At 38.6% G+C, this 13637-nt stretch overlaps 1 protein-coding gene across 23 annotated transcripts in view; it reads left to right on the top strand.

The window, feature by feature from the left end:
* The window catches only part of LOC122573521 (disks large 1 tumor suppressor protein), a 533282-nt gene that overhangs the window by 443773 nt on the left and 75872 nt on the right, over positions 1–13637 (top strand). For 20 of the 23 annotated variants that reach the window (XM_043739984.1, XM_043739982.1, XM_043739987.1 and 17 more), the window contains 2 exons: positions 3191–3353; positions 5265–5400. In XM_043739984.1, the coding sequence (XP_043595919.1) occupies positions 3191–3353; positions 5265–5400 (299 nt within the window). The remainder of the gene's footprint in view (positions 1–3190; positions 3354–5264; positions 5401–13637) is intronic. The other 3 variants (XM_043739996.1, XM_043739995.1, XM_043739973.1) reach the window with 1 other exon arrangement.

Here is a 13637-nt window from a genome sequence, read left to right as displayed (position 1 = left end):
CTTCACTGAAACGAAAAAACGTAATCGCGCAATTTCTCGCAGTCAGAGCTCGATTTATCTACTAAATTTATCCGCCTAATTCTCTCTCTTCGTCTCCGCTAAGAAAATAATAAAATCTCTGCTCCAAGGTAATTTCTTAAATGTTGAAAAGCAGGCACCAAAAACATTTCTCAAAGTCGATAAAAACCAATAAATTTTCTATGACTCGTAATTTGTCGCGTTTCAAGCTTTACTTGAGTAGAACGTTTGAAGTTGATCGAAATTCGGCAAATCTTCGTTTCGTTCGCGATTCATAAATAAGAAGCCGCGTTGAGGGCTGCATGAAAAATAGATCAGAATGGTTTTTGATGGTGACTAGTAATTGATAGCTGCTCCATCGACTCGTTGCCGTGGTTGCAGGCGCACGGAACCTGTTCGTTTCGCTGCTTCCTCCGATTTTTCGCATCGACGAGCTCCCTTTTCTTCTTTCGTCTCTCCCCGAGAAACTCGTGGTTGAAAAAGCTACGTTTAAAACCGTTACATCGGTCTCATTGATTCACAGCCGCAACTGATGCTATTTTCAACCTATGAACATCGTAAAACAAATACTAGCAGCGTGACAAAATCTTAATACTAGAATTGTCAATGTAATACCAGAATGATCAAAATCATCATAACTTTTTAACCTATTAACATTTATCATGATGTTACAAATACTCCAATTTCGTTTAATTTTATAAAATTGTAGGATTTATGTGAAAGAAATAACGGCGACAGGAAATATCAAGCGAATCCTTGGAATTCTCTTTCATAGCCATAATGTTAGGAAATAAAATTCGAGAATATAACTTGACGGAGAAACGTTGCAAATGAAAAGTTCTATTAAGGTATGAAGGTGTAACGTCAATCCACATCAGAGAGCAGGCCGCTGTCATGACCGGCTCACTTTAAAATCGGAGATAAAGATGTGGCAGCACTCGGCGACAATGTATATCGCCGAAGTGCCTAATGAGCCATCAATATCCCAACGGTCCTTCCGCCGAATGTTCGAGAAGAAGGCGTGCATGGCAACGGTCGCGGACGCCTAACAAATGGGTGGATAGTGGGGATATTGAGGGGTGACAAAGGATCCGATCAGAAGTCAAAAATTGTAAGAGCTTCAGTCTTGAAAAGTCACGGCTAGAGCTTGGAAGTAAAATTGTGAACTGTGTTAGAAAAAAGTTTCTTTTTTTATTTTTCATTCTTTTTTATTTTTCTATTTTTTGTGTTATTTCACGTGACAAAGGCATCGTTAGTGGGGGCAATTTTAGGGTTATTAGGCACCTTGATGGGCTAAAAAAATTGTACAAACTTATAACAATACATTTTTTATAATCTGGAATTTGTATAAAGTATAGGAATAAAAAAGTTTGTTCGATAATTCTAGTATTAAGCGTTCTACGCTTAAAGTATTTAGGTTTCCACGAATTGCAATTACTACGGTTGTTAAACTTTCTTGAAATATCTTTTTCTCAGATTTAACGTCCCGTTTCACAGTCGCTATAGCTGCAATAAACTGTTAAAAAAGGTGCCAGGTTCTGTCGTGTATAGATCGACCTGCTCTCTTTTGTCTCGTTTCGAAGAACGATTTATTCCAAAGTTTTCGGAGCAGCGACCGACAGGATGGATCGCAAGTCGATTTAACTTTGCGCATGATTGCGTGTCGGCATATACTTTAGAGCAACGAACGTTACAGAAACTTCGTCAGTTGTTTATGACACGTCCCCGGAACTTGGACCGTGGCGTATTTTTTTTGTGAACATATCAACGTGCACTGGATAATTACCACCGTGCCGTGCCGTGTCGTACTTTTTTTCGATCGTGCATCGTTTTTCACCCACGATCTCTCCGTGTCTATCTCGTCGAATAAATACCAGAAAATTAAAGGAAAAGAAAAAAGAAAGGGAAAAGCGCAACAAAAAAAGAAAAATAATAAACTGAAATATGTTTCTTTGGAAGATTTATTCACGTTGTTTAACTACATGAATTTATCTTCCAATTTATTGCGTCACCGTAGAACCTAAAATCAACTAAAAACGTTGGTTTCCTCTTTTTATATTTCTTTTTTTTTTCGCTTCTCATTTCAGGTGTTCTTTATCTGCAGATAAGAATATTTAGTTGGTTAGGAAATGTGTTGCGATTTTTCCATTCCTTTTTAATACCGTAAATGAAGCACGATATCGTCGGCGACGTTTTGATGCTTGAACGTAGTTACTCGCGTTAATAAAGGCGACGAACAAAGAAAGTAACGCGTAACTCTCTCGCAATATTTGTTCGGTAATCCATCTCAAAGTGTTCCGTAAGAGGACGATGATTGACAGGGGAAATTGAACGGGAGAAATCAATTACCGTGGCTCGCGAAATCTTGATCGATACTTGCTCCATGAGAGAACGATCTTTCGCATTTTCCTAGTTGGTGTTGCTCTTATCGCTTTCACGCGTCGCTCCGTCCGGGAAAATGAGGAATAGAGACGATAGAACGATAACAGGAAATGCTTTAGCAAATTAAGATGAATGGACGGTGTTGATGAATGAAGAGAAATATTTTACGCGATAGAAAAAGGGATGATAGAAAATTTACGCTTTCCATATTCGCACGGATGTCTGCAGAGATTTTATTAATAAAAGACGATAATCAACGCGCAATGTTCCATCCACCGAGGCGAACATTCCTGAAATACTTACAGTGACCCACAAAAGTATATGTCATATAAAACATCTTGAAATTTTATTAGCAGTATGATGACGCACGACTGTCAGAATTATACTGCTAAAATTTGAAATTGATATATTCAGTAAAAAATTAATATACAAAATTAATAGCCAGAGTTGCATCAAAGCTTGATATAATTACGTTAGTCGTGTCTCATTCCAGTTGAAACTTAACTGTTTCATATAAAAATAAATGGTTTCTATGAGTATTGGAATACTTTCGCGAGCTACTGTATTTTTCTCTTGTTAATTTTAAACAATTAAAAAGTTACATGAAATTGCTGACTGACCTTAATAACGAAACTTGGCTCGGTCATCAGAAACCGAAGCCAGAGAAAAAGCTAGTGTGCTTTAACAAAGTCCAGTGAAATTGAATTACATTTCAACGGTATCAAGTTGTGGTATCGTGCTTTGACCAGCATAAAGAAAAGATAGAAAAGAGGGATTCCTTTGATTCTAGCAGGGCGACAAGAACCTCGAAAATGTGACGCACGAGGAAGCGGTGGCGACACTGAAGGCAATCCAGGATCGCGTGGTTCTTCTGGTGGCGAAACCGGAAACCGGAATCGTGCCCCCGCCACCACCCCCCATGGCCTCGGACAATTCGCTCTCACCGCAACCACGTAAGCGTGCCTCGTATCCTATTCACATACTATATTATTCATTCGCCGCGTAAATTCCGTGTCCGCGACTTTCTCCTCGTGCCTCGTTTCACGGGACATTTTCGGGATCTTTTCTCCTCGAATTTTCATGACGCTGCCTTCCGGAACAATAAATATTTCACGCACCCCGAAAAAATGTCTGCCTTACTTTTGTTCGCGACCAGCGGACGCGGTTCTACGCCGAGGAAATCCTTCCTCTACCGCGGAGTAAAAATGGGAACGGAACGTTGGGCGGAAGCATTTTATGTTTCCCAACGTTTAGCACTAGTATCGCGGTGAACGAATTTAGAAAAGTGTGAATGTCGAGCATCAAACGCTACAGTGGATGTTCCATGTTCAAACATTTTTGGTTTAGAAAATGTAATTTTTGTTGTAAAAATTTTGATTATTTTGACACGAAGGTATTTTGCTCGCGTGTTTTTGTATTCGTGATGTTGGATATTGAATGTGTCGGTAAAATAATTTTTAAAAGCACCGAATATGAAAGTATAAAGTCGTTGTTCGGAAAATACGGTGTCATAGAATGTGCAAGGATACATAAGGGTAGTTTATAGTAAAGTACGAAATATAAAATTCTGTGCTTGTAGATGAAATTAATATTGGATATAAAACGCACTCTCGAATAGAGTGAATTTTTCTCATTAGATAAAAATAGCTTCATTATTAATACACATAATGAATGAAGAAATTGAATTTTCTTCGCGTAGTTAAGAATTATTTCAGAAATTTATTTCTCAAGCCAACATAAAATGTTCACAACTATTTCTGTTCAATTTTATGGCGCTATACAAATTCCTCAACCTTTGCTTTATTAATTAGCGATTACTCATATGAAATACCTTGCATGTCGATCGATTTTTTATGCAGTAACGTTGCTCCCATAATTCCTTCAGGTCTCAGGGGTGTCACATTGAATGATAAACACGGGAATTCCCAGTTTTCCTCCCGTGGCCATATCCAAGTGAATTTTTGATCCCAGGACTTTGTCACAAATTCCAAGCTATCTTGTCGTGCCAACGATCTCGTATAACTTATTCATAGTACTCATAAAGTCGAGCACGTAAACTCTTCTCATTCCACAGAGAGCCTGTAATGTAGCAGGAATACGTTCAGAAAGTGCCGAATTACAGCGACATTTTTCTTTATTTGAATTACGTTTCAATTAGAAAGTAATTGTACTATCTCTATTAATAATTCTAATAAATTAATAATTCTAACGAAATTTTAACGAATTTCTGGCACTGATCTTTTGCGAAATTATCCCAAAATGCAATGAAACAAAGTAGAATTTCATTTAATCATTGTTCACTTGATAAACATTTCGAGAAATTAGGCTTTTTTTATTAACTCAGAAATGTTAAAATTCTCTATTTACTATTTTTTAGAAAAAAATTCCTTTAGTTGAAGGCTAAATTGAATACCATGGCTATAAAGAGTATTTGCACGTACCCTTATTTTCCAACCAAGCATTTCCTTTTATTAGACCTCACGTTTTATGTTTTCGTAGTATAAAATTTGTTTTACTCATATGAAAGTATGTACTACTAAATGATACGAAATGTAGTATACTTGGATTTAATTAATCAGCATGCATATGTTGTAGCAAATATACAATGGTGTGTAGATACTTGTTGTGGCCATACTTCTTTATATTGATTAAATTTGTTTAATTTTCTAACACGATTAAACAAGATGACTATTCGTTCAAAAGAATGTTGGCCAGTATTATAGAAATCGCAAAATAAAATCGAGTACCTTGCAAATTTTGCAATAATCCTTTTAGAAGGATGATATAAATATATGGGTTAAGAGGAAGCCAATTTCTAAATTACCCGCGCCTCGGTATTTTATGTTCGTTCCCGTTATTAACAGGAAAACAAAATGGTTCTGTGTCGGCGCTGGAGAACAACTCGACGCTGCCGTATTCGCAAGAATCACGTCACGCGTCTTCTCTCGCTCTTCACGGCGCGGCCACGCCACGAGCTGTTTCTCAGGAGGACGTATCACGGTGAGTTCTTTCGAAGTACGCTTTCCTTTCTTTACGACGAAAGTACGAAGTAGCTATGCCCTCTCGTTTCAAATCTCTTTCCTCATCTTCTCCGTTATTCTCGAAGTGTTTCTTTCTGCGCGACAGTCTTTGTATCTCTGTCTCCGCGTGGAAACTCTTCCGTTCGCTTTGAAAAATAAGGAACCAGAACGTCACGTATACTTCTTTTTAAAGCGAATCACCCGAACGTCGCGCGATGTTCTTTCTTTTTACTTTCTCCTCTTTTTCTATCTTTTCCCCCTGCTTTGTTAGTTCGCTCAGGTGCACCAGTTACTTTGCTGTGTATATGTTAGTGAAAGAATATAAATCTAGAGGAATGTCGCACCCAAGATTTTCTTTAACGAATGACATTCTTCATAGTATTCGAGTGGAGTAAAACACGAGCTAAATTTATATTTATATACAAGTGAAAACGCCGGATTATATTGTTCGTGGTTATTAATACGGCAGGTATAACATACATCTATTTTTTGCAAACATGACTCTCTGAAAACTATACTGGCGTAAATCAATCTGATAGTTTTTATAATATCTATCACATTTATCATCGAGAATCCTTATATCCTTTCATATCATGAAAATGTCTCGTGGCAGATAATCGAGATTTATGAAATCAAAACATTGTACTTTTCATACTTTTATTGAAATCGATGACTAAATTCGACTTCTCAAAATTTTGACTCACAACACTATGATTTTCAGCCCTCCGTATAGTCGCCAAAGACGATTATCAATTGATCGAAACGAAAGGTAGACAAACCGACGTAAGCGAGAACCAAAAACTAAACAGGCTAATCCATACGATCTTTCGTTATTGTCAAAATCACTGAATCGTAAATATCCGTGCGTGAATAGCAACCGTATTCCGTGCATAAACATACACAATCCACTGGCTAATTATATAGTCACAGAGACTGTTGAATTAGCCAGCGACGAGCACGAGAAGGCAACACACCACGAGGCAGATAGAGACAATGATTGTTTACCTCGGGGTAGACGCAGATTTAGGGGTGAAGGGGTTGCCTTGGCCACTGTGCGGACTAATTGCCAATGGATTAAGGGCTTATCGAATCGGTCCAACTACCAGAGGCCGGATTGGTTTGGACACATTATATATCCCCAGGAATCTCTGGTGGTGGACCCCATCCTTTCCATATACAACAACGTTGCGCTTTGCGTAGGTTAAGGTCAGCTGAACATTAACCGAATATCGGCTTTCGTTAGCGTTTGCAATTGAATCTTTGATAAATGCAGTCTCCAAGGATGACCGAAACATTGTGGGTACATTTGGAACAGAACATGTTTGACAGTAACAAGTTTTATGAGAGATTGTCACATTATCGTGTCCTTAAGAAATTTCGGTATCAAGTTTATTTTCTCGAGTAATTGGAATATTATTTTAAAGCTTTCTTAAGTAATGAGAGACACTTTTAATGACAAATAGAAGTCTATAATTGAAACAAGTATTTCATAAAACTTACACAAGCTTTTCAGGGAAAGCGAAAAATTATTTGGGAACGTACAGAAAAATACTTATTAAATGTATAATATTGGCGGAAAGTATAGATTCTAGAGCACAATGGTCAAACATTATGTTTATAATTTTTCCATTTTTAGCTCTTGAAATCTCACTTTAACAATCGTGACCTTCTTCTAACATAGGATTGAATTACTTTGAATTGAGAAATACATGTGTGAATTCAGAAGAAATAGTTCTGCGAAAGTTTTTCAAAGAAAGCGAGAAAAAGAATGGCAAAAAGGTGAACGATAGAAAACGAAGGTAGGAAAGATAACACTTCTCCTTTCCCTACTAAGCTTTTCCCAATCGACGAGTATTGAGCGAAATGTTAGGTATACCAAATATCCAGAAGATCTCGAAAACGCTTCGGCCCGTCTGAAACCACAGTTGCGCAGGAAGTTTCGCGTAGCCGCACTTAATGAAATATTCCATCGGTGGCAATATTTAACGGAGCAGTTTCTCGGAGTAGTCAAAAGTGCAATTAATTCCTCTACTCTTTCTCTGGTGAGGACTCGTATTCCTCTTGATTCCGGTTAAAGTTTCAAGCCTCTTCCAGTTATGTGCGGTCGGTGAATCGGATTTAGCCCAGAGGGGTTTCACGTGTATCAACTTCACCAGCGACAGACTTACGCTAGCGCAGGGGAAGAAGAAGCAATGAAAAATGAGTATATAGAGGAAAGGAAAAGAGGGTGCATGGACGCCGAGTTATTACGGGCATCGGCGAAGATCTATGAAAAAACTTTAATTTCTAGCTCCGTAAATTAGTCGGAACCATTATGCCGCCGTAGTAATTTATTCTCCGGTTGTGAACTAGTCGTGAAACCAGCGTTCGCCAAAATGCGGCTTGCGCTGACTTTAAGGGGAATTAGGATAATTATTTAGCGCTCGACCGGGCGGAAGTTTGCACAGCCTCTCCTTTCTTCGAGATTGTAAAAGATGATTTCTCCTGGCTTGTGAAGGGGTTGCTTTGCTATAACCAGCAACGAGATGATTAATCCTCAGTTTTTGAAAGAGAAGCGTTATCTTGGCGAAATATCAGAATGGAACTATAATGAAAAATAATGGGCAAGATATTTGAGATAATGTTGGCATTCTGTAAAGATTACAGAGGTGTTTCATATCTTCCTATTAATACAACAGATATCTTGTCATAAAATATTGTAGTATCGTGGACGAAAGCCCTAAGAGATATCAGCCGAACTATAAACAATGTCGCGAGAAAGTCGAAGTGCCGACATGCCCAACAATGTATCGTCGGTACTTCAATCGAATAGTTTCGCGGAAAAGGCCTGCGTGACACTGGTCACGAGCGGTTGCGAAACACATGCGTGGTGGGGCTAAGACAAAAGACAAAGGGATGCTAAGGGACAAAGACGAATTAACAGTCAGCGTTAGTTGAGAAGTCAGGGAGTGTTAGTTGAAAAATCAGAGAGTGTGAATCGAGAAGTCGGGGAGTACAAATTACGTTGTCGAAATAGTGTGGTCCGCGTGAGAGAGAACGTTGAAACCGTAGTGACGAGAGTTGCAAATCAACTGATTAGTTATCTTAATTATAGTACGTCATTGTGATTAGTTCACGTTAAACAACTATCGTTTCCTGTTTAACCAAAATTCGTTTAATCCATTTATTATAAATGAACTAATTGTAGTAAAGATGCTACAATATCAGAATAATTGCGATAGAATATAATTGGAAGTTCTTTCTAAACGTTCGTTCGAGTAAATAGAATTAAACGTTATTTAAGACATTTTAAGAGACAGCAGAGTAAATGTCAGTCTATCGTTCTCGCTTTCTCTCCTCACGTTCATCAAATCGATCCTTTTATAGCACCGTTTGTTTTTATCCCTGAAACAACTCGTATTTTCCGCTTTAACACGAGTACCCGAAAAATAGTCGAGGAACATCGATCGGCGAGAGTGAAATACCGATCGTGAGAGACAGAAGAAAGCCTCGTCTTTCAGCACGGTAACAGTAACTTTTACCTCTCTTTCACGGAACCATTTTCAACGTTCGTTTTCTATCACCATTATTTTACACAATATTGTTACACATTATACTCACAACAATTATACTTACTACTTATCCCTTAAACACCTGTCTTATTCGTGCACTATAATAATCTTCGTGAGCGCAGTTCAAAATAAACTTGTACGAAATTTCTGGTAAGCACCGAGCAGCTTCTGGGGGAATAGTTCTGACAGCGTAGCGGTCCTGTGTTTGTAGGATTCAAAAGGAAATAATGGCCCCTTGGTATCAAGAGTTCCGCACGCGCTTAGGCAAAGCTTCGCGGCGTTTATTCGAATTTCATTAGCCCGAGCGGACGGTGGGATTTCGCCTAACGTTTGGAAACTGTCGAGCAAATGTTTTTGCCGCGGTAACGAGAGGTTGGGCCAGACAGCTTAATTTTATCCTATGCAAGTTAATTACGCTCGGCAATTGAGGGCGAACGGAGGTCCGTTGTTCGAGCTTATACATGTGGCGTTCCATCCCTTCGGTAAATAATTCACGTGTTTAACCATCCAGAGAATTACGGTTTTCTAATCCTCTGCAATATTTGGAAGGAAGGATCTAACATAGTCTCGCGCGTTAAACACATCCATAAATCCTTGATGCACCTGGATACTCTGTACGCAATTTGCTATCGATCACGACTTTTGTATGCCGTATGACGTTCATGCGCGGGTCGATTTTTCTGTCGTTTCCCTTTCATACTTTTCGCCATACTAGTTCAAACTCCGCCAAAAGATTCCAACGCATAGCCACGCGGATCGTAAATCAGATAAATCGCATAATCATACTCACTTCTTCAAAGATGAATTTTTAGGATAACTTCACTTTTAATCGAGATTTATAATAGGATATTAATAGGAGAATGAAGCAAAAGAGAGAGGTATAATAAATCGCGTTGAAACATTGGTTGGTGTTAGAAGATTTATTTGTGAACGACCGGTTGGATACTTGTGTGCAGTCTCTCTGATCCTTGAACTATTTGCATCTTTATGACGAAGCATTAAAAGAATATACATGTAGTAAATTATGTATCACAGTCGTTTTATTTGCGGGATGTATATGAAAATTGTTTGTCGAATTAGTAAATATTTCGTTTATACAAACTAATCGGTGTTCGTAGGAAATAAATTGTTTAGTCATGAAAACGTAGTAGTTCACGTATTAATCGCAGTTTAAATAATGCGTCTCATACATTTTTAGCATTCGTAATTGAGTGAAAAAGCATCGCTTGATTTTTTTAAACAGTCGGTATATTTTAGAACCTACGCCGATGTAAGGGAATTTGGGATGTTTGTTTAAACCGGAAGCGAGAAAGTTAGCGGCGCGTGTCAGCAGTTAAGAATCTATCCACTGTTTTGCATGTAGTAGTTGTGAAAGAAGTGGCGCTTGGGTCACAGGTCAGCTTCACCCTCTGGGAAAGGGTAGAGTGTAGAGGGTAGAGGAGAAGCGAATTCTTGGCACGGTTGCAGTTGTTCAGCCACGAACGGGCTGCGCACACGTGTGCTTGCAAATACTTCAGCATACTGCGCACGTAAACTTAGAAAAACTCAATTCTGTTCGCGTTTTAATATACAGGATCGTTCAAAAATAGTTTCACACTCCTCCGCAGATAATCTACGATGCCAGTAGTGGTTTATTCTTATGAAAAACTGTTATTTTTTGCGAATATTGTTAAAATTAACGCGTTCAAGATTTGTATTATTATTCGTAATAGTTTTTCTAGTTAAAAAAATTCACAATTCTTTGTGGTAAATACTTTGTTATATCTTCGATATTTTCCTGAAAGTTGTTTCGGAGGATACGAAATTTTGAAACGAGCAGCAGCCTGCCTTTTTTGGCAAACAACGCGTGCGCACTCAAGTATTGGATCGTGCGCGACACGCCATCGTACAACTGATGCATTTGTGTTGATACATCTGCAGCAGCAGTCCTGAATGCAGGCCAAGGTCAAAGCTGGCCTGGGTCACGAGCGAGCTTGCTGGCTTTCGACAATTTCGCTTACGTAATACACGGTTACCTCTGGTATCGATCTGGTACATCTAGAGATATATTTGGTCGCATCTGGTCCCGTCTTCAAACAAGATAGTGGCGAATCCTGATAAATTTTCACTTCCGCGTTATCGTTTTTCCCCTTAAGCCGCTTTCATTTTCCACTTAAAAGATAATCAAGCAAATTTTCTATTCCGAAGTCTTTTGTGCAATATTTTTTAACGAAATAGTCTTTCTATCAAATTCATCAATTTAACCCCTTCTTTTCTAATATTATGTTACGTTCATGACGTGGATGGAAACGCAAACTTCTCTGATTTCAATTAAATTACAAGGTTGGATCATCGAATACAAATTGTGTATAATGTTTCAATAGCTTTCTTTAGACATAGAGTTAAAATAGTAAATTAAAGGGAGAAGGTCTTGAGACAATGTTCCGCTCTCTCTTGTGAAATTATAATTAAATCTACGAAATCATAGTACACTTTAGAACGATCCCAAACGATCCTAGACGATCAGAAGACACGAGAAAAGATATCGGAAGAGAGGACGATTGTTCCCATGCAGACAAAGGTATCCCGAAGATGAGGAAATGAAACATCCTCGTATCGTCAGTATTGCCAGTGGTTAACAACGAGCATACTGATCCCTGGGTCGAAGAGAACCGGCGAATGAAACTTGTCGGGAGGTAGCAAGGAGCGAGGAACAATGGTGCGATCCTAAGTGTCGCGTTTAGAAAGAAAGAGGACTGGATGGTCGGATAAATATTCTCGGAGCTCTCCCGGTGAAGCCTGCGGAAAATCCTAGCCCGTTCAACCTGTCCGGATAATGGAAGATCATCTGGTGTCGGAAAATCCACTATTCTTCGATGCGTAGTGCCTTTTCTCCGTAGAAATTGTTCACCGAGAAACCATCCTTACTTAAACTACATATGCTCCCGTCCTCCTATTATTTCTGCTGACTTTAATGGAAAAATGCTCAATACGCCGGGCCGAATACCGTTCACGCGAATTTGCTTCCATCGTTTTCCCGTTGAACGTCTGAAGACGTAGATGTTGTTGAAACGAATCTCTCTGCTGGCTCGTGAAAATTCTGAATTGTCAGGAAGGCTCGTCCGACATATTGCGAAATGTTTAACTTAGAATATAATGGGTGTTAAATACTTTTTAAATCAATTATGAGCAATATGATTTTCTATATTCTCGTTTCAGAAGAAATTTTAGACCAATTATAATTGACATTTCACATGGCATGACACATTAATTATTTGCGGAATAATTCTATCTCTCGGAAAAGTAAATCATCTCGACATATGTGTGCGCTATATATCTACGTACTGTCGCGCGAGAAAAACAGATGTCACATTTCAAAAATGTCCGTAGTCCGAAGGTTGGAATCGATTGCGTCAAATCTGCAGTTGTTGGCCAGGGAAATGAGGTTAGCGTGGTGCTGATTCTGCTCGGTCCCGGTGGCACCGTGGGTATTTGAAACGTGTCTTTCGCAAAGCGGCGTTAAACAACGTTCAGCAATAACGAGTGTTGGTCATTTCGTGGGGGTTTTCTTTCAATGAGACACCGTTGGCGTGGTGGCAACGTCGATGCTGGAATTGCTGAGTTGCTGACACCTTTTTTGTCACAACCAAGGAATTATTGATCGACGCACGATTTAAGGAATGCAATACGTGTTTGTAAATTAAAAAATGCCTACTCATGTTTATATTCTTCGATAATTGGATACGTAGATTACGCAGTTATATTTTCGAATTGAATATGGATGATTCATTATATCGAATCGATGAGTTGGAACCGTGTTTCGTATTGATTAAAACACAAGTTTATAGACAGTATCGAGTTGATCGTTAGACAGGTCAGGTCACTCGACCATCGCCGGCACAATTAACGAAGATCCGAAATGCAAATGACTGTTTCGACAGGTTGATTGTTGTGTTTGTTCTCGAGCGGTGCATCAATCTCTGCATCAATAAAACAGGTTCGACGTGTTGCCGTGTAATCTGGAACCTTCTGGTGAATTGGCTTCATTATGTCGATCGAAGGACAGTCCGGTTTGCGAATTCCTGTCACATAAACGACGAATAAGACAACAAAATTTCTCTTCTTTTCAATGCAAATTATTACCTGTACAGAATTAAGAGCTTCTTTAAAATTATTAATTGTTATGTTTCTTTTTAACTTAAGCAATATTGGACTGTATAACCAATGTTATTAATACTTTCTAAGTATTCAAGAGAGTGACTAAAGACATATTTATTGCCCAAAACAAATAAATAATTTAAAAACTGATAATCTTGAAATATATTGAATAACAATATATTCAATTTCAAAATACATTCTATAAAACACAGGGCATGTTACTTCTCACTTTTTCACTTGTGGCCTTCATATAATTCCCTTGCACTTATATATAGTATTTACTCTTCTCTAACACAAATTTCTCTAACACTCACAGCGTTAACACGAGAAATACATCGTATATAACCCATCGTGTTGTAAATAAAACACGAAATCTCTGAAAGATTACATCTGATCCGTTCAATGTTTCTGCACATAAAGAACACCTTTTCACCTATCATACGCAGGAAGGAAACGAGATAACGCCGCTTCATTTTGAACAGTTAATAATCGTGGTCGGAGACGCGGTTCGCAAGATAAAGCCACGCGT

This window comes from Bombus pyrosoma, linkage group LG12 (genome assembly GCF_014825855.1).
Source record: "Bombus pyrosoma isolate SC7728 linkage group LG12, ASM1482585v1, whole genome shotgun sequence".
NCBI classification, from domain to species: Eukaryota; Metazoa; Arthropoda; class Insecta; order Hymenoptera; family Apidae; genus Bombus; species Bombus pyrosoma.
Note: the sequence above shows the minus strand (reverse complement) of the source record. Positions and strands in the feature narration are given on the sequence as shown.